The sequence below is a fragment of the Haliotis rubra genome, unplaced genomic scaffold, assembly GCF_003918875.1.
Source record: "Haliotis rubra isolate DU_JTF1 unplaced genomic scaffold, ASM391887v1 Scf689, whole genome shotgun sequence".
Taxonomy (NCBI): domain Eukaryota; kingdom Metazoa; phylum Mollusca; class Gastropoda; order Lepetellida; family Haliotidae; genus Haliotis; species Haliotis rubra.
In genome coordinates, this window is record NW_025767400.1 from 281,745 (window position 1) to 308,842 (window position 27,098).

A 27,098-nucleotide genomic window follows, 5' to 3' on the forward strand; every position below is an offset into this window, starting at 1 on the left:
TCTCTGTGGTGGTCGAAACGGGAGTACGGAGGGATCGTGAAAATGAGGAAAAAAAGACTAAAACGATTAAAATGCTAGTTGAAGGTGGAGGTGAGTAAAGTTATTGCGTATTGGTCTCTATCAGATTATGTTTTATGCACAGACATTGCGGAGGTAGCCTGAAAACGGTCATGAGAAATAGGTGAGTCCACGCTTCGGTTCAATGAGCGAGATTATAGTGAAGAGTTACGGGCCTTGATAAGTCTTCTGTTGTGGTTTTGGAGCAAAAATATATTATATGCATAATGTATGATTTCCGATTTATTTTTCATCAATTCTTACTTAGAACAATTTGTTCTAATGTTTTAATTTCTTATCGCAAATGTGACTGTATGGAAGTAGTAGACATTTTACACAGGCCATTTTTAACTTAGTTGGTGACAGCAGAGACCAATTAGATAATAAACTGTGTTTATCATGTATTATCTGGTGACAGCTATCAATTTAAAAATTATTCATTTCTGAAAGAAAAAATTAATTGGAAATTTGTATTTGGTTTGGCCAACACTATTAGCACTTAACCCTTCAGTTACCATTGGTACACAGTAAGACTCATCATTTAAAACCAACAATTTATAAAAGCATTTTGTTGTTTATATAATATTGTATTAAAAATTTTCATACCTGTGCCTGCTCAGCTCCTATTTTTTCACTTAGGTATCATTTGTTATCACAAAGAAAGTATGTATCATGGGCCCAAGGCCTCTTTATTAAATAAATCTGTCTGTCTGTATCTGGTTTGTCGTCAAATGAATGTAGTCAACGTATCTGATTCAAATCTGTTGCTGGTGATGGTGCCATAGATCGACATTAAGACTTTAATGCATGAATTATTAATGGGATGATATAAATCTATATATAAAGATAATGAATGAAATTGGATAAACTCTAATTCTGAAAATCAAGTAAGGTAAAATTGTTTGTTCTTTTTTATGCTGCTGCTTTATATATGCAACATATTAATATACATGTGTAATACATACTTGTAACGTGTGATGACCTCATTACAGAATACATACCATGTTATTAGAAGGATGAATATTTATTGAATTAATGCAGAAAGCGTAATTCTTACAGGTATATCTTGACAGGGAGCTCAACAGGAATATTGAAAGTATGTAATTATCTTTGAAAGACATGAGATTAAGTCCGTTTTATAAGTGCGATATAATGAAAGGTGGTGAAAATATGCCTGGGTCATTACCCCAACAATACCCACTATTATTGTGAAACTTAGGTGTCTGTCCATGACCCTCACAGCTGGTTGGTCAGCTGACCAAATGTTACCCATTGTCAGGCTGTGCAATAAACTGAATGACGTGAAAAATATGGTATGAGAGAAGTCTTGTCCAAGGCAGAAGTAAACACAGACAATTGCAAATGAAACAAGAACTATAACTAGGTCAGCTTGAAATGATGAAGAATAATACCTGTACATTTTTTATGTTTATGTGCAAGAAAGCAAAAAAGATATACAAAATAAATAACAGCATAAAAAGACAAAAACATTCCCCCACAATGGAATTGTTTCTATTTTTCTTTTGCATCAGCAGCTGACTTTTTTCTGGAAAAACAAGCCATAGTAAAGCTTACAGGAAATTTATGCAGTCAGATGGTTGAGTCTATAATTTAGGCTTTGTCTTGATGGAGAATAAACTGGTTTACATGGACTTTGGTAAATGGGACTCGTGGTGACTTACAGTAAATGGTTTGGGAGGGATCATTTTCTAAATTTGTGACTCATGAAAATATTTGTCAATAAAATAATTCCATTATTATCTCTAGGTACAGCAAGGGCTGTGAAAGCATGTTTTGTGATATTGTCCTCTGTTGGAAGTAATCTGATTTTGGTTGCTTCTTTATATTAACTAATCAGTTCATTCATTACAAACTTGAATATAATAAAATGATAACACAACAGTGACAATATTAATCATAATGTAGTGTTGCTATCTCAGGGCTCCAGATAAGGGCCGTATCGAGAATGTTCGGATATAAAATAAGCACGATACGGTAGGAAACAATTTTAAAAACGTAGCAGATACGGACCACAGCAATGGTGTACGGTTTCAGAATCATTTACAGACATATTTATCTGAAAAAGTATTGATTTATTGTTTACTGACCTGTTTACACAAGAGTAGCAATGTTGTGGTGCATATATAAAATGAAACACAAGATTATTGATACGCCATTAAATTCCATTCAGTACTCTAAATGTACTCTTATTGTTTTCCAATACTCCTATAAGGAGTACGTACTCCTGATCATGAAAAATTATCTGGAGCCCTGCTATCTGGATTCGATGTACACATATCTGAAAAATATTCTGTCAGCTATGTCTTTTATGGGAATATTTTGGTAGTATTGTAAAGTCCTAATGTCTACACAATGTAGTGTTGCTATCTGGATTCGATGTACACATATCTGAAAAATATTCTGTCAGCTATGTCTTTTATGGGAATATTTTGGGAGTATTTTACAAAATTGTGGAGTCAAATATGTAGGCATTATGTGAAGAGAAACTTGAAAGTTGTACAGTCCTACTGTCTACACTGTTCAGCAGTCAGCAGAGACAGCTAAAGTACTGTCCACAAACATCTATTGTATGAGTATGTATTTGTTTTGGTCCCACTGCATCCGTAGATAAAACACTGCATTGTACAAGAGTCTGTGCCAATCTTCCAAGTTCCATGCCAGACTGGTAAAATCAATCATGGTTCCAGATGTTGGAGTTGGAGAATCATACATCAGGGATTTCTCTCAGATTCCAAACTAAGTGCCCTTGATTGGAATTGGTGAATTCTAGTTTGCTTTCCCAAACTTACTATTCATTTAAATTAAAAAAATATTTTAACATTTTATTCAATGCAACAATGTAAAAGAAAAATATGCCCCTTCCCTTTATTTGTCCGTGAAATAGCTAGCATCTCTACAAAGTTGTAAGATTCCATTTTAGCTGTATAACATGAATAGGGAAGGTATAAAATTCACTTTGGGAATACTTACTGACATTTTCTGACAAATATCTGCTCTGGGCACGGTAGATAAATCCCGGTTGGTTTCTTGTAAAATACAGAAGCGACATTACGGTACTTACTGATTTGGGCAAGGTTACATGATAGTTGTACCCTCTGTAACATGTCTGTAACATTGATGCTGTCAGCATAAGACATTACTCACTTGTCAGTAATTTGAAAATAAAAGTAAAACCAATTCTGACTGACTGACCGCAGATTCCAAATTTCGATAAATTCTGCAATTTGTACTACACAGTCCACTTAAGAGTCGCATTAGGGAGAGTATGGTTTTATGCCGCTTTTAGCAATATTCCAGCAATATCACAGTGGGGGACACCAGAAATGGGCTTCACACATTGTACCCATGTGGGGAATAGAACCCGGGTCTTCAAAGGTATGACGAGCAAGCGCTTTAACCACTAGGCTACCCCTCCGCATAAGGGAAAATGGGGGGTCCAGTTGTGTGAGGTGCAGTTCATGTTTGTGGACAGTGTCTGGGTTTCAATCATAGATTGTCACAGGTCACTGTCTTTGGTGCGTTGGCGCCATCTTTGTTGGATTCACCAAAGAGACAAATGTCTCTATACATAGTCCAGAACCTTCCCACATTCAACTGACAAGTCAGAGTACCTGTTGAGAATTGAGCTGATAGTTCAAACACTGAGTTATGTAAACTTTGCGAGAAAAATCTCAAAAGATCATTGGCATTATACTGAGACCAAAATCAATTGACACTTATGCTAGGAGCACAAATTATTCTTGTTGACCCCTAAATATTTTGTCACAGACTGGAAAATGGCGTTAACTCTGTCTCACTCACTGTCATGTTAATGTTCCAGGACAAACAAAATATGAATATGGTAGAAAAGAAAATTATGTGCCAACAGCAAGGTCAGGCTGTCTATGTTTGAACTGTTACTCATTACGCCATTCAAACCGTACACCAGCCAATTTTTAAGTTTTTAACTAAATTTGGCCATTTGCCATTCAAAAGAATTCCACCCATGTATATGTCTAGAGAACCATTATAATCAATAGAAAAATAGCCATTTCTAAAGGAAAGCTATTCAAAAACAAATTTCTATTCCAACAGTCATTGCGAGGACTGCCCTATTATCCATGCTGAGTTGATGGCGTGTTCGGAAGCCATTATCCAGCCATGCAGTGTAATTACCTGCATGGGCTGATAGATCTCCAAGGCAAACTGTTTAGCACAATTTATTCTGGCATTGAAACCTACAGTTAGAGTGTATTTTCCATTGTTCATGTCCTGTTTCATTTTCAACAGTCTATGTTCACAGGGTTTCCATCGTTTGATTTATTGCTTGTAAACGCGTCAGAACAGTCACATTGATCTTGCTTGGAACTGTTTGTGGACCCAGGTTTTATTTGTGTTGGAGAGGACTTGTAAACACTGTGGTAGGCTTACTACTCTTACCTCAGCTGAAAACACCATGACTTCTCCATAAATCATTACTTATAAAAGGAATTTTTCATTTTTATGTATTGAATTCAATTGTCAGAGTTATTTTGAAGTAGCATTGTATTGAGCAAATAAATCACTCTGGTATAAGTTTAAAATAAATATATTAAAATTATTATTTTGAGGTTCACTTTATTATGAAAATTCTCTTTTTAGGTTTTATTAATAAGAAAGAAGTATGCATGTAAATTGTGTAACTCATTATTTGATTGTTTCTTGTTCACAGTTGATATTTTGCATTACTATTGGATTGAATTTAAGTGTGGAATACAATTCAGAAAATATATCATATTTTATTAAATATATGAAATTGTGATTGATACCATGGATAAATTTTAGTAACATGGTTGTGGTGTTGTATGAAAATAGTATTGTAGTTAAGAATCTCAGTTATGTTTGTTCCCCTTCAGCCCACACTTTGTGAAAAGTCAGTGTTAAGAAAATGTATTGAACTGGATTTATTTTTTATTTCTATATGTGATAATTCTTTTGACAAAGTGATCATGGATATTTTTAGCACTGAAAAACTATTTAAGAGGACTGAACATGTTGCTGTAGCAAAACCCAAATCCTGAGTTAACTGTTGTGTTTCAGTATTAATAAGTCAAACTGAAGCCTGACTGTTGTAACCATACTCAGGTATTTACATATATTTGAATATATTATGAAGGTTGCTTTTAAATAATTAATTGCAAACTAGGAAATATCAGTATCCACATAATTTGTGTCATCTTAAGTTTCTGATAATTTACAGATATTTGTGTACTGAATTTTAGTCAAGTAATTTTAGAAGTGAGTTATTTTTTAATATGATAAGAAGCAATGATGTTTTTATTATTTATATTCAGGAATCTTTCCAGGAAGCCTTTGGTACTGTGGTGACCAATTCCTTAAGCCTGTGAAATCCTGAATAGCTGCTTGTGACATGTCCAAGTCAAATACCACTATTCCTTGTTTACACTAGGAATGGTAGGGTAGCCTAGTGTAAAACTAAACTCACTTACTCACTGTTTACATCACAGTGATAAACATTTCAGACTTGACTTTGGTCTTTGTGGACACAAAAAGTCGACATCATAAAATAATTAGATTATTGTTAGTGTCTTCTTCATTAGTTTGTCAGACAAATTGATATGTATATAAGTTAAACTTCTTGTTCCTCTTCACAGATCACACACTCCAACATGTGACATCTTACATGTTGCGGGCTCCTCGTATCATGTCCTCCTCACAGTATGGAACTCAGTGCATAGGACACACACTGACAAGTCCTCAAGGATAAGCTGAGCACACCTCACAAGATCTCATCATGGATAAGAAGGCAATTGTGTTCCGTGTCAATGACGGACAAGGCCCTGATCTCCTCCACCAAGTGTTCCTCGAGAAGGGCTGGCTGGAGTATGAGGAGACTTCCCAGGATGAATACGACTGGAATATCTGGTGGAGGACATCCAGATTCAGGGCCTGTGATTACTGAACAGCTGATGCCATGGCAACGGTTGAATCACTATCCCAAGTCCACAGGCATTACGAAGAAGGATTCTTTGGCAAGGAATCTGAAACGTATGAGAGGTGTGTATGGAGCAGGTGTGTTCAATTTTAGTCCGATTGCTTTCAATTTACCCAATGACTACACCAGATATGTAGCAGAGTATAGCAAACTGAAGCAGAATGCTGATCCAAAGACTCTTTTATGGATATGCAAACCTGCTGACTTGTCCCGTGGAAGAGGAATTTTTCTTTTCAGAGAACTGTCTGAATTACAATACGACTACAATGCTGTAGTTCAGAGATACATCCCCAACCCTCTTCTTATATCAGGGTACAAATTTGATATGAGGATTTACGTTGCAGTTCCATCCTTCCATCCATTGTCTGTGTATATATACCAGGAAGGGATTGTCAGATTCAGTACGGAAAAGTTTGATCTCAATAACATCAACAATGTCTTTGAGCATTTAACCAACACTTCTATCAACAAGCACAGCCCGAGTTATAGCACTGACAAAGAGAGGGTGGGACCAGGTTGCAAGTGGACCTTGAATCAACTACGCTACTATTTTCATCAGAACAACATCAAGGACGGGAAGATGTGGAAGAGGATTACCAACATTGTAATTCTAACACTCCTGACACAAGCGCCAATGGTGTCCAAGGTTGACAACTGCTTCGAAATGTATGGTTTTGATATACTTATTGATGAAAACTTAAAACCCTGGCTTCTTGAGGTGAACTTCAGCCCATCTCTGAGCTCAGATTGTCAGGCAGACATCCTTGTGAAGAAGCCATTGCTACATGACCTCATGGACATGATGAACTTTAAAGATTCTGACACTGAGCGTGGCGGTGAAGCGTTTCATCGTCGCCAAAGTAGTAAAAGCCATACAAGTCTCATCTCTGACCGAAATACTTCAGTGAGTAGATTAAGCAGAGGAAGCAGTGTTCACAAGTTTCCTTCACTTCCAAACAGCAGTAGGAAGACTTCCGCAAAAGGTGATCTTGACACCAATGGTGACTACAACAGAAGTTCTGGTTTTATGTGTATGGCTGATGGGGACGAAGAAGCCAGTAGACCAATATTTGGCCTCCCTTTGGTTCAACATTTTGACGATGAAGGGTATCCTTCAGATAATGATGAAAATCTTGATACAAAATCACCTGAGACTTTGAAAAAGGGCAAATCTGATACTAGTCTTCCAAAGAGTTCTTCCAGTGTGTCGGATTCCAGAACAAGAGATGGCAGCACACAAGACCCTAGGTCAGCCAGGTCAGATCATGCTTCAGCCAAGAAATCAGGATACAAGCTACACAAGGTCCACAGTAAAGGTTCCTCTATATCAGACAGTGGAGTGTCCAGCTTTTCTGGATGCAGTGAAAACTCAGACTTAATGTCAAGACAAGGTCGGAACTCAAGAGATAGCATCCCACAATTGTTTCTTCCATCGGATTCCACCTCTGAAACTACAGAGATTCAAAAGAGTCCAACAAGGACAGCATCTCTTCAAAGAAAACCATCTGTGAAAAGGTATGGATATGCATTAAGTGTCAAGAAAAGCAACAGAAGTTCCTTTAAGAGTGTGTCTCAGTTGACGACAGTTACAAAAGTGGGACGTAATGCCTTCATTGGTACAGCGAACAATTTTGATGTTGGAAACCCACCTGAGACAGATGATGCAAGCCAAACAACCACCAGCTCTCCTACGCCCACAAAATTCAGTGTTAGACGTAGAAGGTCACAGATATCTGTTTCAGACACATCTCAAATTCGCAAAAGTGTGACAGTAGGCAGGAATAATGTGCGGTCTCTCAATTCAGGTCCTACATCTACTTCACAGAAACAGTTCAATGGAACAAGAAAGCCAGCCCTTCGCACTGGCAAAAATCATTTTGGCCTGACCAAGCCTCCGTTCCTAAAGGACCAAAGGAGGTTATAGGGGATTTTTACTTAGTGTTTCCTTTCAGTGACGTGACAAGGAAAGCCAGTGCCACCTCTCTGGATGCTCGGTTGATCATTCGTGAGACTCAGAAGCTCCTCAAGGAGTCTTCAGGGAAAGCTGGAGGAGCTGCTAGTGAAGCACCTCAAATATGGGGTCCCTTGAAGAACTTGGATGGTTCTTGATGATGGACTGATGGTGAGTCTTTTTCTTCATGTACAAATGTTGATAGATAACACAATTCCTTGGTTAAAAGTCCCTCCTTTAATCATCTGATCTCTCACGTGGTATCCCATGCTTACACTGTACACTGACACCAAAACAATATGGTGTCCTCTCGCTCACTTCTCGTTATAGTCTCAAACCCATTTACATATATGATTTACTATTTGTAGTTACATCAGCACTATTTTAGCCATATCATAACAAATCAGGGATTTACAGGGCATGAATTCCTGCATCCTATACGCTTAAAAATGGACAATGGACGCAACAAAATTTATTAGCGCGTCCACAGGGACTAACAAAAAGTCCAAATACTTTTTGTACAAATTCCAATCAAGTGACAATAAGTCATCACAGAGTTTGCTACTACCTGGGTTATGGTATTATTTGCAATTTAATTACTGTAACAATGTGAGGATTATGATACACAATATAATAACAATAATAATAATATTTAAGTGTCTAGGACCCCCATTTTGTTGTCCAGGACCCCTGAAAATTAAGAGTATGACTATGAGTCCCAGAGACCCTCAAATACAGGACTCCATGTAGATCCCTGACAAATACAAGCAATACAGTAATAATAGCATGCATATGTAATGAAGAATCTTGGACATAAGAATTTAGGAAATTGACTTATAACTGTAAACAGTGGTGCGCACACTGTGTAAATCTCTCTACTTATGAGTCAAGTCTTGTAAATAGGTCACCTGGACTAGTATCAATATAATAATGAACTAAAATAATGAATGTTTGAGTGGCATTTTAGAAGTTGAGACGTACAGTATAGAACAATTTGTTATCCCAAAACAATTGTTCTATATTAAAATAATGCAGACTATCAGTGACTTCCTTCAGGGCAATAATAAAGGAACATCCCAGATCATCTAGTCGGGGAAAGGCAGTGACCATGGAATATGTATGTTTTATTTTTTAGGAACAAACTTGTAAAAACTGCATTTTTTAACCAATCTCTTTTATGCTGCCATACAATGGCTACTATGGTGTCCCCTCCTGACAAGCGGTAGAGATGCCCTCCACTCAGTCGAACAGCCTCATCAACGCAGAGATGAGTTTTAAAAGGGGACTATTATCAGTGTTATTACACCCAATATCAGCAGACAGTGCAATAAACTGTGACATAGTTAGAGTGGTTATTATAACCAGCTAGATGGTTCTATCCAAAGATGGTTGACATGAGTGTTTGTCTGGACTTCAGTCTAACTTGGCTGGGGTTGCCACATTGTCTGGGCCTAATCCCCTTTAACAGTCTATGCTTACTCACATATCTTAGGATAATTCTATACAAAGGTATGATTATATCCGCGAGGCTTATGTCTGACTCTACATGAGGCAAGCATGGGACAATTTGTATGCAAAGTGTAGTTAATCCGTGGTGGTGTGACACAGCAGTTTCTTATCGGTGTACTTGACAAGTACTTGTCCCTGTGTACAGTGTAAGATGAACAGAATAGGTCTTGATGTATTTTGATTTCTATTGATTGGATGATTACATGGGCTAAAGATGTACTGGAGAATGCTGAAGTCATTACAATGGGGACTTTTTTGGAAAATGTGTGAATAACTTTTACAAAATAGGATATTAGACTGAAAAGAGCATTTCCTTTAGAAATAAATTAAAAACCTAATTTAAAAAATGTTTAAAGCAATTGGGTGTTTGTTTTCTTATATACTGAACAACATAAGTTATGGATCATGAACATTTTTGGGGATATGTTTATGAAATTGTGCGTTCAATCTTACGTATGCAATACAAAAACATGACCCTGGAAATATTCATGGCTTGTTTCTCTGTGTACAGTGAAAGAAGTACAGATTAGGTCTTGATGTAATTTGACATCTGTTGATTTGATGATTACATGGCAATGACTTATAATAGATGCACTGGCGCATGCTAAGATGACAATAAGGATTTTTAGGATTATGCATAAATATCTTTTACAGAAAAGGACATCAGACTGAAAAAAACATTACCTTGTTGTAAAATTATAAAATGTTTGAAGCAATGGGGTGTCTGTTTTCTTATATTCTGAACAAAAGAAGTTATGGATCATGAATATTTAGAGGGATATTTTTGTGATATTGTGCGTTCAGTCTTCACTACACAATACAAAAGCATAACCGTAGAAATATTCATGATCCATGACTTATGTTCTTCAGTATATCCAGTGTATTTTGTGTTGAGAATAAAACAAGCCTTTTGGGCGTCATCTACCCGAAGTTATTAATATATTTTTGCTGTCACTCATTTGTTAGGAATGTCGTGGTTGTATGTCAAGCACTATCAGTAGATCTCTTGAGTTAATGCAGCTGCTATCTTAGGTACTTCAGACTTTTGAACTTGAATTCGTGGGTAAAAGAGTATCTTGTTTTGAATCTATCTTTCTATGTATGCCTTCTCGTGTACTAGAAAGTGATATATCAGGTTAGATGTTTTCCTTTGAAGGGGATAACTAACCATAACACACATTTTTTAGAGTATAGTTCACAGTTCCTTAATGAAACAGTGTTAAAATATGAACACGTCAGTTCAGTGAAAGATAAAATTTAACTAAATCTCATTCATTTTATTATTATAAAAAACATTTTCGTGTGGAGAAAGTAAAGGGGAAATGAGATATTTCACATTTTTGTTTCTGTGGGATCTTTCTCTCCAGACTTGATGGTTGGTTGGTTTGTTGTTGCAGCACTCGACCCGTGAAGATCTGGGTTAGAATGACCCTTCAGTAATCTATGCTTGTCGTAAGAGGCGACTAACGGGATCGGGTGGTCAGGCTCGCTGGCTTGGTTGACACATGTCATCGGTTCCCAATTGCGCAGATTGATGCTCATGCTGTTGATCACTGGATTGTCTAGTCCAGTCTTGATTATTTACTGACCGTCGCAGGAATATAGCTGGAATATTGCTGAGTGCAACTCCCTCACTCACTTCAAAGCTTGTCAATTTTGACAATGTTCAATATTTGTTACGAGGGAGGACAGTCTGACTGCAAAGAAGGAACAGCCAGGTCTACGCGGAGCAGGTGCATAAGTGCCGACAAAGTTAACGTTATTGAATCATTTACCTGTGCTGTCTCCATCCTTTCTCACACACCTGGCTGTTCCTCTTTTTGCACCCCTCCCTCGTAACAAATAGTGAACTGTGTCAAAATGATAAATGATAGTTTTTAGGACATAAACTCTGAAAAAAATCACAGAGTTGGTCTAATGTTTTGATTATGATCAGTGTTTCATTGAGTATTATATGTTTAGTAGTTTTCGAGTTAGATTGCAATTCATCGGTCCGATTTTGAGCCAAACGGACTATAGATAGGAGTAAAAAGATTCAAACTGGGCTCTTACTGGGTATGGCCCGGTATAGCAGGCCATTTCTTCCCCGGTCTAAACTTTCCCCGAGGAGAATCTGGCCTAGGCCAAACTTTCCCCGGGGAGGTTTTGTCCTAGGATATTCTTACCCCGGGGAAAGTTTGAGCTAGGCTAAAGTCTTCCTTTCCCTTTCAAACCCCCCCCCCCAGCCAAACTTTTCCCCCTGTTTAAACTAGGATATTTTGTTCTGTTTTCTATGAAAAGTAGGAAGATTCTGGCCTAGCTAGGCCACTTCTTCCCCACCCTTGTTTTTATATCAAAAGGGGGAGATTCTGGCCTAGCCAGGCTGAGGCTACTTCTTCCCCACCCTTGTTCTTATATCAAAAGGGGGAGATTTTGGCCTAGCCAGGCTGAGGCTACTTCTTCCCCACCCTTGTTCTTATATCAAAAGGGGGAGATTCTGGCCTAGCTAGGCCACTTCTTCCCCATCATTGCTCATATATCAAAACGGGGAGATTCTGGCCTAGCTTGGCTACCTCTTCCCCACCCTTGCATTTATATCAAAATGGGGAGATTCTGGCCTAGCTAGGCCACTTCTTCCCCACCCTTTTTCTCATATCAAAAGGGGGAGATTCTGGCCCAGCAGTAGTTTTGACTTACATTTTGGTACACATTTTTGCCAAATAGTCCATTTTTGCCTCTGACTTGGGTGTAGTGATTTGAATGCATACATGTTTGAACGGCATATATCTCTAAATCCATCCTGCTCCTGCCGCCATTCCTATGAAGACACATTGCATTAGTTCTTCATCTGTCCACCATAAGATGTAAACATTCAATCGCACATTTGAAATAAGATGTAATATACACAGGTACACATTATTCACATATGCTTGCTCTCTTATCATGCTTTTTATTATCTAATATTTGTTGTATTTATGTATAAATGTAATGGAACATTATTCACATAAGCTTGTTTACTAATCCATAATCACTTTGTGTGAATGAAATATGATTCAGATATCCATGGGCCAAGTATACACCTTATCAAACCTTTTCTTTTGAATATAGAATATGGCAATATAGTGGAATGATAGATGATACAGCATTTGATACAGATATTGTGTTGTGTTGTTGTTGTTGTCTTGATGTTTACATCTGCTTCCAACTGTTAAGTTGATGTCGTCGACATGGATGCCATATTTAAAGCCATGAGTGAGGGAATAAAATTTTGAATGGATATGGACATCCAAGTTTAAAACTGGGTTTTTAGTTAAAGTTTCGAAAACAGTAATGATTTTGGCATAAGCCAATTTTGAGTAAGTGGGAATAAGTAAATTATTGAAATATAAAAATAAGTAAATGATAATATAAAACAATAGTAATGATATAATATCTTTGCTTTTATGCTTGCTTTTCTTTTTAATCTCACCTTATAGAAGGGTATTAAAACAAAATGGGAACCATGTACATGTTATATATGAAGATGAAGATGACCTGTAAATTGATAATGGAACTTGACATCAACATGAATATCTTATCAATGTGTTCACGTGAATAGCTAAGTCTTGTTTTTGTTTCTGACTTTTTCAAGACAAACATAAACATGAGAACAAGGTTGGGGATGAAATAGCCAAGCTAGGCCAGAATCTCCCCTTTTGATATAAGAGCAAGGATGGGAAACAAGTAGCCTTTAAAGGTTTTTTGTTTGTCTTTTTTTATTTTCATATTTTTCATGTTTACAAATTTACAGTTTGGTTAACATGTACAACAGTATATACACTCACAAATTGACATATATGAAGTGCATAGAATACAGTGACTTTTACAGTGTACAGTCAATGAGGTAAATTCACATAAATCAAGTTTTCAATATAGTAATGATGACCAGAATTTAACAAAAATGTCGTTTTCACAAGAAACTAAATAATTATATTTTGTAATGTCGTAGTACTGCTTAATTTGACTTACTATATACCCGAAAGTGGGAATGTTCATGTTTTGACTGTTTTTTAACATAATGTCTTTACCAAGTAAGATAACGGCGTTAATAGGATTGTTATTTCTTCCTTTGATTCCGAGCATTATCTTTGAAATTGTGAAGTTAATGTAAATTTGAGCTGTTTCTAACCATTTTTCTAAACTTTTCCAAATTTTGAATACCAGATCACAAGCCTTTAAAGTTGATTCAAGGGTGGGGAAAATTAAGCCTAGGAGGTGGGTGGGGAAGAGAGTTTGGCCTAGGCTAAAGTTTTCCCGGGGAAGGTTTGGCCAAACAAAAACTCCTCAAAACCTATATAGCTTTTGCAGGACTGGTCACACTGCAGTTAACACTGGATTTAACTCTCCCGTCACTCGCAATGCACAAGAAAAACAAACAAAATTGGGTCTCCCTTATATAGCATCTTTTAACTCATAGATTAAATTTTACATAAGCTTATTTTCTTTTATCTATTCTAATATAATTTCCTTAATTTTACATTTATTGTAGCTTCATTTCTTTTATCTATTGTAATATAAATATAGTGTCATGCACTACTCTTGGTGTTTATCGTAAGAGGCGACTTAAACGGGATTGGGTGGTCAGGCTCGCTGACTTGGTTGACACATGTCATCGGTTCCTAACTGTGCAGATCGATGCTCTGTTGATCACTGGATTGTCTATTCCAGACTCAATTATTTACAGACCGCCGCCATATAGCTGGAATATTGTTGAGTGTGGTGTAAAACTAAACTCACTCACTCACTCTTGGTGTTTATACATTTCTAAGGAACAAGTGGACAGTGTTCACTAATCTAAGGTATAATGGTAATGTATGGTTAAGAAACAACACTCACTACTCACTACTCAGCATGCTAATCTAGAGTATGGTAATCTGATGTTTCCTTAGCAAATAACTCAGTTTTAGCTTTCACGGGACTACCTGCCACAACCTGACTCTAAGCTCTCCCGGGAATAGGGGAAACTGAAATTTGGTTGTTCTGCAAGTGACTGAGGAACTCAGTGTGAAGTTTTCACCTTGGGAATCAAATCAATTAACTCTCTTTGCTCCTAGATTTCTTCCTGTCTCAATTGGGTAAGGGAAAAAGCTACTTAAAGATGAAACTGTCTTCTTTGAGTGGGATTTAGAAGTTGGTGTGATGAACTAAAAGCTAAAACTCACTCACTCACTCACTCCATGGTTTTACCTTGATCTATAGGACTAGAGCTCTTAAGAGGACCACTAATTACTAATTTCAAGGGTTCTTATGGGAAATATGAAGGTCCTGTAAAGTAATAAAATGGTTTAGTGTAATAAACCATAAAATTTAGTAATTCTTTCAGTACAGGAATGGTATATTTCATGAATATCATTACTCATAAAACAGCCAACTCACTCACTCACCCAGTGGGCTTGTGACTTGTACACACAGTCACTCACATACATGTGATGTATGTATCTTGTTAAAAAGTTATTTTATACGTGACACAATTTTTTACATAAATTCAATTTCACCCCAACCTGTTTTTATGTCCTCAGGTAAAACATAAATAGCTAATAACTTTTCTTTGGTAATTCCACTTAATGCCTTGCTGACTTAACTAATCTGAAATTGATATTTGCCAATATCCAGAAGCATTAAGCAGAGCTTGAGTTACATGTAAACTGCAAATACAGATTTCAGTTTCAGAAGTGCTTAAAACATCACATGTCAAGTGTATAATAAATAGTGACGTGAGCAAGTCATTTTAAACCACTAGAGCAGGACCTGATAAAATCTGTATAATGCCATGTACCGAGGTCACCTTCCTTTGCCGTTTAATCAGGACGGTCAATGTTGGAGAAATGTAATCATGAGATATTTCTTAGGTAATCGGAGGATTATCCTTTCACATACTCAAATAAAGTTAAGTGCCACCTGGTTCTTTCATGCTACAGTTAATCTGTTGTGTCATGATCCTTAACATTTATTGAGTAGTATATATAGACATCAGTGGAATGCCCATGTTTGGGTTTGTCAAATTACTTTTCACACATGAGAGATCAGTTAGTGCTGAAGGTGTGTAAGTGCTTGAGCTGGTGAGTTGAATGACTCTTTGAAGAGAACTTCATTAATCTCTAGGCATGGTACTCATATCATAAATAGTTTCCACATTCATTTACTAATCCAATTACGTGTCCCGTTTCCAAATCATAGCTTCAAAAACATATTTTGGTGCATATGGCCTCCATGATTGAACTGCTTGCAAGCATAGAAGAAATGATGAAATGCCATGTCATATAGAGTCACCATGGGGTTGAACATTGATGGTTTAACTCATGTTTGTCTGGAAGTAAAAGATTGGTCCTGGTGTTTTCCTCATTTGGTTATCATTTTGAAGTTGTGTCAAATATCAGTTTGCTAAAGTACCGGGGTATGTAGTTTTTGAAGGATAGTGAGTGAGTTCAGTTTTACGCCGCTTTTAAAATATATTCCAGCTATATCACGGCGGGGGACACCAGATATGGGCTTCACACATAGTACCCATGTGGGGAATCGAACCCGGGTCTTCTGCATGACGAGCGAACGCTTTAACCACTAGGCTACCCCACCGCCCTCTTTGAAGGATAGGGGACGTAGGGGTAGCCTAGTGGTTAAAGCGTTTGCTCATCATGCCGAAGACCCAGGTTCGATTCCCCACATGGGTACTATGTGTGAAGCGGATTTCTGGTGATTTTGCTGGAATATTGCTAAAAAGCGGTGTAAAATCGAACTCATTCACTCACTATTTCTTTGAAGGGCATTTAGTAGTGATGGACATTAGTCAAGGAGTTTGGGGGTTATCAGCTTCCATATTTGTTAAGCATGATGTTTTGGTGTGCAGAATGCTTGAATATTGCTAAAAGCAGCATAAAACCTCACTCACTCACTCTACTCAGTCACTCTACACAGTCACTAACTCACTCACAGACTCACTCACTCACTCACCAACCCACTCACTCACCCACTGTGTACAACATTGACCTGTCACAAGTGTCTTGTTATGACCAGTATGTCAACAGGTCAAGTGTTTGGACAGGACGTATTTACTTTACATCGTGACACGGGGAACTATACGTGTCAACATTTGTTGTCGTGGTCACTAAGGGGTACTGCTGTCCACAGTGTACTTTACACATGGAACCTCACAGACAACTATGTATTTGAGACTAGCCTCTTTCTGTGTAGGTGTTGACAGATGTTTTTACTTGGTTATTTGAATGATTTTGTTATGTTTCGAAACAAAGAACTTAAATGTTCGTAATAAACATGTATAATGTTTACTTCCCGTCTAGGGTGAGTGAGCTAAGTTTTACGCTGCTTTAGTTTTAGCAATATTCCAGCAATATCACAGCGATGGACACCAGAAATAAGCTTCACATATTGTACCCATATGAGGAATTGAACCCGGGTCTTCAGCATGATGAGCGAACACTTTAACCCCTTGGCTACACCTATTTGATACTTGAAAATCTAGTTCTTAAATTTTCATTCCTTTCAGCTTTTTATTTTTCTAATCTGCAGATGAACAGGATCAGGTTGTCAAGTTAAGTAATGGAAGACCGACGTAGTTTTGTATAGAAAGCTGCAAAACCAACATAATATAAATACTTTTAAAAATTGGTTTGAACAAATAATCACAGTGAATCACAATAAAAGTGATATTGACCAAATATTGACAAGAAGTCATGAAAAATATGCTGCTGCTCTATAAGCTATAATGCAAGACAAGGCATTGGAAAACGTTTCAAAATGTCCTAAGAAGACGACCCGTCGGGAGTTCGGGTAAGAAATAAGGTCCCAGAAGGTGACCTGATGACTTGAAGTGACCTAATGGATCCAGTGGTCAGGCTTGGTGACATTGAGGTGACATAATGGATCCACTGGTGACTTGAGGTGACCTAATGGATCCAGTGGTAGGGCTTGGTGACTTGAGGTGACCTAATGGATTCAGTGGTCAGGCTCGGTGACTTGAGGTGACCTAATGGAACCAGTGGTCAGGCTTAGTGACTTGAGGTGACATAATGGAACCAGTGGTAGGGCTTGGTGACTTGAGGTGACCTAATGGATCCAGTAGTCAGGCTTGGTGACTGAGGTGACCTAATGGAACCAGTGGTAGGGCTTGGTGACTTGAGGTGACATAATGGATCCAGTAGTCAGGCTTGGTGACTGAGGTGACATAATGGATCCAGTAGTCAGGCTTGGTGACTTGAGGTGACCTAATGGATCCAGTAGTCAGGCTTGGTGACTGAGGTGACATAATGGAACCAGTAGTCAGGCTTGGTGACTTGAGGTGACCTAATGGATCCAGTAGTCAGGCTTGGTGACTTGAGGTGACCTAATGGATCCAGTGGTAGGGCTTGGTGACTTGAGGTGACCTAATGGATCCAGTAGTCAGGCTTGGTGACTTGAGGTGACCTAATGGATCCAGTGGTCAGGCTTGGTGACTTGAGGTGACCTAATGGATCCAGTGGTAGGGCTTGGTGACTTGAGGTGACCTAATGGATTCAGTGGTGACAGGACCTCAGTGGTGACTTGAGGTGACCTAATGGAACCAGTGGTCAGGCTTGGTGACTTGAGGTGACATAATGGAACCAGTGGTAGGGCTTGGTGACTTGAGGTGACATAATGGATCCAGTAGTCAGGCTTGGTGACTGAGGTGACCTAATGGAACCAGTGGTAGGGCTTGGTGACTTGAGGTGACATAATGGATCCAGTAGTCAGGCTTGGTGACTGAGGTGACATAATGGATCCAGTAGTCAGGCTTGGTGACTTGAGGTGACCTAATGGGTCCAGTAGTCAGGCTTGGTGACTTGAGGTGACCTAATGGGTCCAGTAGTCAGGCTTGGTGACTTGAGGTGACATAATGGAACCAGTAGTCAGGCTTGGTGACTTGAGGTGACATAATGGGTCCAGTGGTCAGGCTTGGTGACTTGAGGTGACATAATGGGTCCAGTGGTAGGGCTTGGTGACTTGAGGTGACATAATGGGTCCAGTGGTAGGGCTTGGTGACTTGAGGTGACCTAATGGGTCCAGTAGTCAGGCTTGGTGACTGAGGTGACCTAATGGATCCAGTAGTCAGGCTTGGTGACTTGAGGTGACCTAATGGATCCAGTGGTAGGGCTTGGTGACTTGAGGTGACATAATGGATCCAGTAGTCAGGCTTGGTGACTTGAGGTGACCTAATGGATCCAGTAGTCAGGCTTGGTGACTTGAGGTGACATAATGGAACCAGTGGTCAGGCTTGGTGACTTGAGGTGACCTAATGGATCCAGTAGTCAGGCTTGGTGACTTGAGGTGATCCAGTGGTAGGGCTTGGTGGAGGTGACATAATGGTCAGGCTTGGTGACTTGAGGTGACATAATGGATCCAGTGGTCAGGCTTGGTGACTTGAGGTGACCTAATGGATCCAGTGGTCAGGCTTGGTGACTGAGGTGACCTAATGGAACCAGTGGTAGGGCTTGGTGACTTGAGTGATGCATGTCATAGTATACCAATAGTGTGGATTGATAAATCACTGGATTGACTGGTCTGGCCATTGCTATTGACATACTGTCATTATATGGCTGGAATTATGAGTACTGAGTGCAGTTTTAAGCAACAAACAGTCATAATAATTATTAGTCCTTAGTACGAAACAAAAAAAACCCTACAGTATTATTTCCCGCAGCTGGGTGCCCGATTCAAGTCCACATCTGAAGATTAGGGGGATATCATTCAGACAGACACACATGTTATTTAGTATATTAGGCCTCATGGACCATTATACACTTGACCGTTTATTTTTATTATTTATCTTTTTATTCTGTTATGTTTTTCATTTTTCGTAGGGGAAATTCTTAACTTTGTATCCTTAGTGTTTGTTAGTCAAAAAAGACTCAGATCCAAGTTGTTTGGCCGAGTATTTTATCGGAGTGAGTCCCTTAGTATTCTGGGAGTATCTGACCAAACAAACCACTGGATTAGCCCTTTTAGATCATTAAATCATTGAGGTCATCTGGTCAGTTACATCTTTATTTCCCCAGCAGGGATGTAAGTCCCAAAACTTTCCAAGTTAAATTTAAACTAACCAGATTTTAAAAATGTATTTTTGTTCTTTTAAAGCTTTGTTAAATATTTCCTACAATCGCCAGCGGCTGAAGAGATGGTGTAAGTCCAACTAGGGTCCATGCAGGTAGCAAAGGTACTGTAAGTCCCCATGGTTCCTAGTATGGTGATCAACCTTCAGTTGTTGGCGACGTATAGCCATTTTTTATATTGTATTGTCCTTATTTGAAATCAAATTTTAGAGTATTATTTCTTGATACTGTGATATTCTAGTTGGTTTTACTGTCTTTCGATGACAGTCTTTTATGATTTACATGTATTTTTATTGAATTCTAAACTTGTTTTAGTCACGATGCGGCTGAAATATTGCCTATGTGACTGTAAATCTTAACTCACTCACCCACTCCCCAGCAGGGTTCAGGTTGATTGTATTGGGTGAGCTGTTCCCTTTTATTATTTAAACTGGCTAAAATGTCCTCACTAATGTCCAAGTTTGACAAGTCTTATGTGTGGTTATATACATGTCACTGCCATAGAAATCCAGCTGATTCTAAGCCAAGTGGCCAATATAGTGAATAGCTAGGCTAGTTATCAGTGTTAACTGGTCCATGCTCTTGAATGGGCTAGTATACATTGGCAGCAAAGAGGCATATGTGTAGAACAAGAACCCCATTGAAAGCTGTGTGTGTCACTACACTCTGACCAGTACTTATGTACGTAAGTCAGACTAGTCATTGGACAACATTATTTGAATAACTTCACTTTAGAGGAATGCAAGAATAGGTCATTTTTAGAAGTAATTTGTGTTTTTAAGAAGTTTGTCACCAAATGATTCTGGCAGTACTATGTGCATTATATGTTAACATGAAAAGTATTGTATTTGCAATGTTAACACTCTGATCAAATATGCATCCCCTAAATCATAAGAATCAGGGCCTCCTTTCACGAAGCAACCTTTACTAAGGTTAACCTTAACTCCCATTCTTTAACATTGCACTAAGGTTACCTTAGTGACTTACAACTTAGTGCTTTGTGGAAGGAAGCCCTGGGTTAGAATTGGTTTCTGGAACCCATGCTTGTCATAGAGGTGACAAAAGGTTTTTGGTGGTAAGGTTTTTGGTGGTAAGGTTTGCTGACATGGCTGATGTTTGTCATTGAATCCCAATTGTGAAGATTGATGCTCATGATGTCAATCACTGGGTTGTCTGGTCCAGACTTGATTATTTACAGACCACTATCAGAAAGCACGAATGTGGCATTAAGCAACAGACAAAACAGGCCTGACATCCCCTAACCATGTTTTACACAGGTGTAGAAATAGTCTTTATGATCATCTCTAACTGCAAGGACAATTTACATGGCTGTACTAATTTCTTGTGAATATTGCAGAAATACATTGAACGCGTAAATAATTGCCAAGGCTTAAATAATTGCCTAGGCACTATTAACAAAAATGTTTAATTTTACTGACATTGTAAATAATTTTATTGAGAATTTCCTTGGCTGACAAGGTCAGTGATTCATATCCCAATTGCACAGATCGATGCTCGTGCATCACTCAATTGTTATTGCTGAGTGTGGCGTTAAACAAACAAACAAGATTGAGAATTTCAGGAGAATTAATTTGCTAGAACATTTTGATCAATTTCCCAAATATATGTACATAATATTTAGACCACAAGCTAGATACAAATATGATACAGGGTAAAGACTATACCCTACTGTACCAGAATACCTAGCCTGGTTTGGAGACATCATTTGTCATTGGTTAACTGTGAATGCTGTATTGATACCATGAGCCGGTTGCTACATGCGAATTGCAGCATATGTTGAGATCAACTGCACTGACACTATCACAGACGATACGATCGCCTTTCACCAAGGTGAAACGGATTTCTCCTTAAGAAGCACATGCTGTTTACAAGCAATGAAAATCAATTGGCTATTGTGGCATTTGGGGATGATTTACGAGAAAATAATCACCTGCTTGGCTAAACAGTGCAGATTTCAGCATTGTAAAGCTGTCATAATTGTGATCTGGAAACATAGAGATTGGCAGCTTCATCGCCTGGTAAACAGTGTTCCCGATCGTAGCTACTACTTGGCTGCAGCCTATAAATCTCAGGGCAATAAATCTTTAATCGTGATGTGGGTATTTTTGAACTGGATGTGTTATGTAATGAATCAAACTTGATAAGTTCACATCAATATTTTATTAATGGGTGTTTGGGGGAGTTTAAATTGTTTTAGTGTTGTAGGGATGTTGACTAAGAGATGATCATGCCTGATTTGTTTTTTATCTGGTTAAACTCAGTTCGGTAGACAGATTGTAGATTACTTGATGACACCCTTTGTCAATAGTTTGTGTCGATTCAAAATCCATTAAACAATCTTGTTTTGAAGTATGGAAGTACGCATCCAATTTAAACTTGTTGTAGGATGCCAGTTCAGTGTGACAGTAACGCCATTTCGAGGAATTGGTAGAATTAGGCTAGTGGCATTGAAGAAGGAGGGTTCTCTGATAACAGGAACACTGGTAGTCATATGGTTCTCTGGTAACAGGAAAACTGGTTATCATATGGTTCTCTGATGAAAGGAACACTGGTTGTCATATGGTTCTCTGATGATAGGAACACTGGTTGTCATATGGTTCTCTGTTAACAGGAACACTGGTTGTCATATGGTTCTCTGATGAAAGGAACACTGGTTGTCATATGGTTCTCTGTTATGACAGGAACACTGGTTGTCATATGGTTCTCTGATGAAAGGAACACTGGTTGTCATATGGTTCTCTGGTTAACAGAAACACTGGTTGTCATATGGTTCTCTGTTAACAGGAACACTGGTTGTCATATGGTTCTCTGATGACAGGAACACTGGTTGTCATATGGTTCTCTGTTAACAGAAACACTGGTTGTCATATGGTTCTCTGTTAACAGAAACACTGGTTGCCATATGGTTCTCTGATGACAGGAACACTGGTTGTCATATGGTTCTCTGTTAACAGGAACACTGGTTGTCATATGGTTCTCTGTTTATAGGAACACTGGTTGCCATATGGTTCTCTGTTCATATAGGACTGATGAAAGAACACTGGTTGTCATATGGTTCTCTGTTAACAGGAACACTGGTTGCCATATGGTTCTCTGTTAACAGGAACACTGGTTGTCATATGGTTCTCTGTTAACAGGAACACTGGTTGTCATATGGTTCTCTGATAACAGGAACACTGGTTGTCATATGGTTCTCTCTTAACAGGAACACTGGTTGTCATATGGTTCTCTCTTAACAGGAACACTGGTTGTCATATGGTTCTCTGTTAACAGGAACACTGGTTGTCATATGGTTCTCTGTTAACAGGAACACTGGTTGTCATATGGTTCTCTGTTAACAGGAACACTGGTTGTCATATGGTTCTCTGTTAACAGGAACACTGGTTGTCATATGGTTCTCTGATGAAAGGAACACTGGTTGTCATATGGTTCTCTGTTAACAGGAACACTGGTTGTCATATGGTTCTCTGTTAACAGGAACACTGGTTGTCATATGGTTCTCTGTTAACAGGAACACTGGTTGTCATATGGTTCTCTGTTAACAGGAACACTGGTTGTCATATGGTTCTCTGATGAAAGGAACACTGGTTGTCATATGGTTCTCTGTTAACAGGAACACTGGTTGACATATGGTTTTCTGTTTACAGGAACACTAGTTTCATATGGTTTGTCAGGGATGCATGTGTCATATGGTTCTCTGATAACAGGAACACTGGCTGGCTGGTCAGGGATGCATGGTTGTCATATGGTTCTCTGATAACAGGAACACTGGTTGCCTGGTCAGGGATGCATGTGTCATATGGTTCTCTAGTTGGCTGGTCAGGGATGCATGTGTCATATGGTTCTGACACAATGGTTGGTAGGCTAACGCTTAGTCTTTGAATATATGTAATTTTGATAGAAACAAATTCCTTCTAAATGGAAAAGGTGTGCCAGTGAGGAGGGAAATTCTACCTGAACCCAAGGAAATCTGGACTTCTTTCATTTAGAGATTTTGTATTGCAGAAAGGGTTAGACAAAAGTGAAAATAATGAGGTTCATTGTCCGTGAGACAGACTAACTGGTTGGCTGGTCAGAGAGGCATGTGTCATATGGTTCTTTGAAAACAGGAACACTGGTCAGAGGTGTTTTGCAATGCAAAGCAGTCTTAGTGCTAAGGCTTAAATCAGATTTGAGTGAGGGATTTTTCATAATCGGCACTTTGAAGACAGGGTCCCATATCACTGTACCATTGGTGGTGAGCATAGTCATCTCCCATTTTGGGATCAAATACCTTGTATCACTGTATCATTGGTGGTGAGCATAGTCATCTCCCATTTTGGGATCAAATACCTTGTATCACTGTACCACTTGGTGGTGAGCATAGTTATCTCCCATTTTGGGATCAAATACCTTGTATCACTGTACCCTTGGTGGTGAGCATAGTCATCTCCCATTTTGGTATCAAATACCTTGTATCACTGTACCCTTGGTGGTGAGCATAGTCATCTCCCATTTTGGTATCAAATACCTTGTATCACTGTACCCTTGGTGGTGAGCATAGTCATCTCCCATTTTGGTATCAAATACCTTGTATCACTGTACCCCTTGGTACCCTTGGTGGTGAGCATAGTTATCTCCCATTTTGGTATCAAATACCTTGTATCACTGTACCCTTGGTGGTGAGCATAGTCATCTCCCATTTTGGTATCAAATACCTTGTATCACTGTACCATTGGTGGTGAGCATAGTTATCTCCCATTTTGGTATCAAATACCTTGTATCACTGTACCATTGGTGGTGAGCATAGTTATCTCCCATTTTGGGATCAAATACCTTGTATCACTGTACCATTGGTGGTGAGCATAGTCATCTCCCATTTTGGTATCAAATACCTTGTATCACTGTACCCTTGGTGGTGAGCATAGTCATCTCCCATTTTGGTATCAAATACCTTGTATCACTGTACCATTGGTGGTGAGCATAGTTATCTCCCATTTTGGTATCAAATACCTTGTATCACTGTACCCTTGGTGGTGAGCATAGTCATCTCCCATTTTGGTATCAAATACCTTGTATCTGTCAAATACCTTGTATCACTGTACCCTTGGTGGTGAGCATAGTTATCTCCCATTTTGGGATCAAATACCTTGTATCACTGTACCATTGGTGGTGAGCATAGTCATCTCCCATTTTGGTATCAAATACCTTGTATCACTGTACCCTTGGTGGTGAGCATAGTCATCTCCCATTTTGGTATCAAATACCTTGTATCACTGTACCATTGGTGGTGAGCATAGTTATCTCCCATTTTGGTATCAAATACCTTGTATCACTGTGCCGCTGGTGTGATAAAAAGCATGATCATACAATTAAATTACCGGATACTTGTCTCCATCTATGTTTTTATCCCAAATGCTTATTGTATGTAAAATTAGCTAGCTAAACTAGCAAACAATCATGAATCCTATGAAAAGTAACTGAACCTAAAGTTTCAACCCTCTACACACAATCTAGTTCTGTCTCACAATCCCTGCACCATACTATTTTCTCACCCTGCAATTCTAAAGCCCTATTAAGTGAAGCAAGTCTAGATTTCCTCAGGCTTAGGTTCTGAGTCTCTCGTCTCCCTGGGGCTCCTTTTCAATTTAAATGGGTTTATTTGTTCAAATCAAAATTATATTTATTCAGAGACTATTGATTGTCTAACAGACAATCTTAAAACATTTTGTTCAAACAAATTTTTATAAGTATTTATATTTTGTTGGTTTTGCAGCTTTCTATACAAAACTACGTCGGTCTTTCATTACTTAACTTGACAACCTGATCCCCAGTGTTAATCTGCAGATTAAAAAAATAAAAAGCTGAAAGGAATGAAAATTTAAGAACCAGATTTCAAGTATCAAATAGGTGTAGCCAAGGGGTTTAAAGTGTTTGCTCATCATGCTGAAGACCCGGGTTCGATTCCTCACATGGGTACAATATGTGAAGCCCATTTCTGGTGTCCACTGCTGTGATATTGCTGGAATATTGCTAAAAGCAGCACAAAACTAAGTTCACTCACTCTATAGGGGAAGTAAACATTATACATGTTTATTACAAACAAAGTTCTTCGTTTGGAAACATAACAACATGATTCAAATAACCAAGTAAAAACATCTGTCAACACCTACACCAGAAAGAGGCTAGTTCTTGAAAGCCATTTAGAAGTTGGACGAACATGAATACATGACACATTTTATCGACAACAACTTCTCTAAATTCTTTATACGATGTTTCAGTGCTCAGAAGAAGTTCTTATCCATAAAACGTGTCATGTATGCATGAAAACATTTTTTTCGTGTGTATCAAAACAAACCGTTGGGAAAGGAACGAGTTCTGTAGAAATCTATTGTCATAAACAGCTGAACTTCATTAATGAATTAAAATGTTTCTGGCGGAATGTTGAATGTTAAATCAAAAGTAGATTTTGTCAAACCATAAAATTACATTGCATTAAAAATAAATCTAAGGTAATGTTACCATGATGTAGCATTGTGATTGTATGACTGGCTGAAGTTTCATAATGCTGATTTATGCGTTTTCTTAACTCCACAGATAGGGATAACCTCCTCGTCTTGTTTGGCGCCTTGCTGCAGTTTTATAGTGCCTTCATCATCGCTGGACCAGAAGTTTCAGCCAGAAGACTCGTCTGATGCCACATGGCGAATGTGCCATTAGTTTAACAAGGCCCAGAAGTAATGCTGTGATACTGATGGACAGAAACAAGGCAACATCTGGGAAGTGAATTATTTGACAAACATTATGTACATGGCATATCCCGCTGAGTGATCTCAGCACATTGCCAAGTCTGTGATAGAGATTTAACCGTTGTTGTGCTATAATGACAAGGTCAATCATAAGCAGTGTACTGTAATTTCTAAAACTGCACCTCAATCTTGTTCTTTGAGCCCAGGCATTTATGTCTAACAGGGCAGTAAACTGCAATTACTGTGTTCCTGTATGTGTTTCCTTCAGTATATGTTTATATCATGCTCCGGTATATTATTCTTATCTATCTTGAAACCATCTTCTGGAAATAAGTATCTGAATCTGAGAGAATGATTTTTCAATATTAGTATTTTTTAAACCACTGTAAGATTTGCTATTTTCAAACTGTTAAACTTTGATTTTGTATCGTGAATCTGTAAATATAATATCCTGCATTTATAATAAAATATACAGCATTCAAATTCACACTACATCTAGAAATAATAATGGCATTTATCAAGTGTTATTAGTCCTACAGTCCTATAGTGATGCAGGCAATGAGATGTGTAGGACTATCTTTTTCTTCAATTTGTAGATAATATTATGTTAATTATTGAGATAGGTTCATGGAACGTGTATTCAGAATAATTTCAGTTACTTTATAAAAGTTTGATGTCATACACTGTACAGCAGCACTAATTAGGATGTTATTCACATTGATCAATACTTTTATAATCAT

At 38.3% G+C, this 27,098-nt stretch overlaps 1 protein-coding gene across 1 annotated transcript; it reads left to right on the forward strand.

Annotated features, from left to right (window-relative positions):
- Positions 1-27,098, forward strand: LOC124258255. Its single transcript, XM_046692323.1, is given in 5 exon segments — positions 1-90; positions 5,712-6,016; positions 6,018-7,975; positions 7,978-8,174; positions 26,207-27,098. Coding segments are annotated over 3 exon segments (2,307 nt in total). The 5' UTR covers positions 1-90; positions 5,712-5,851; the 3' UTR covers positions 8,162-8,174; positions 26,207-27,098.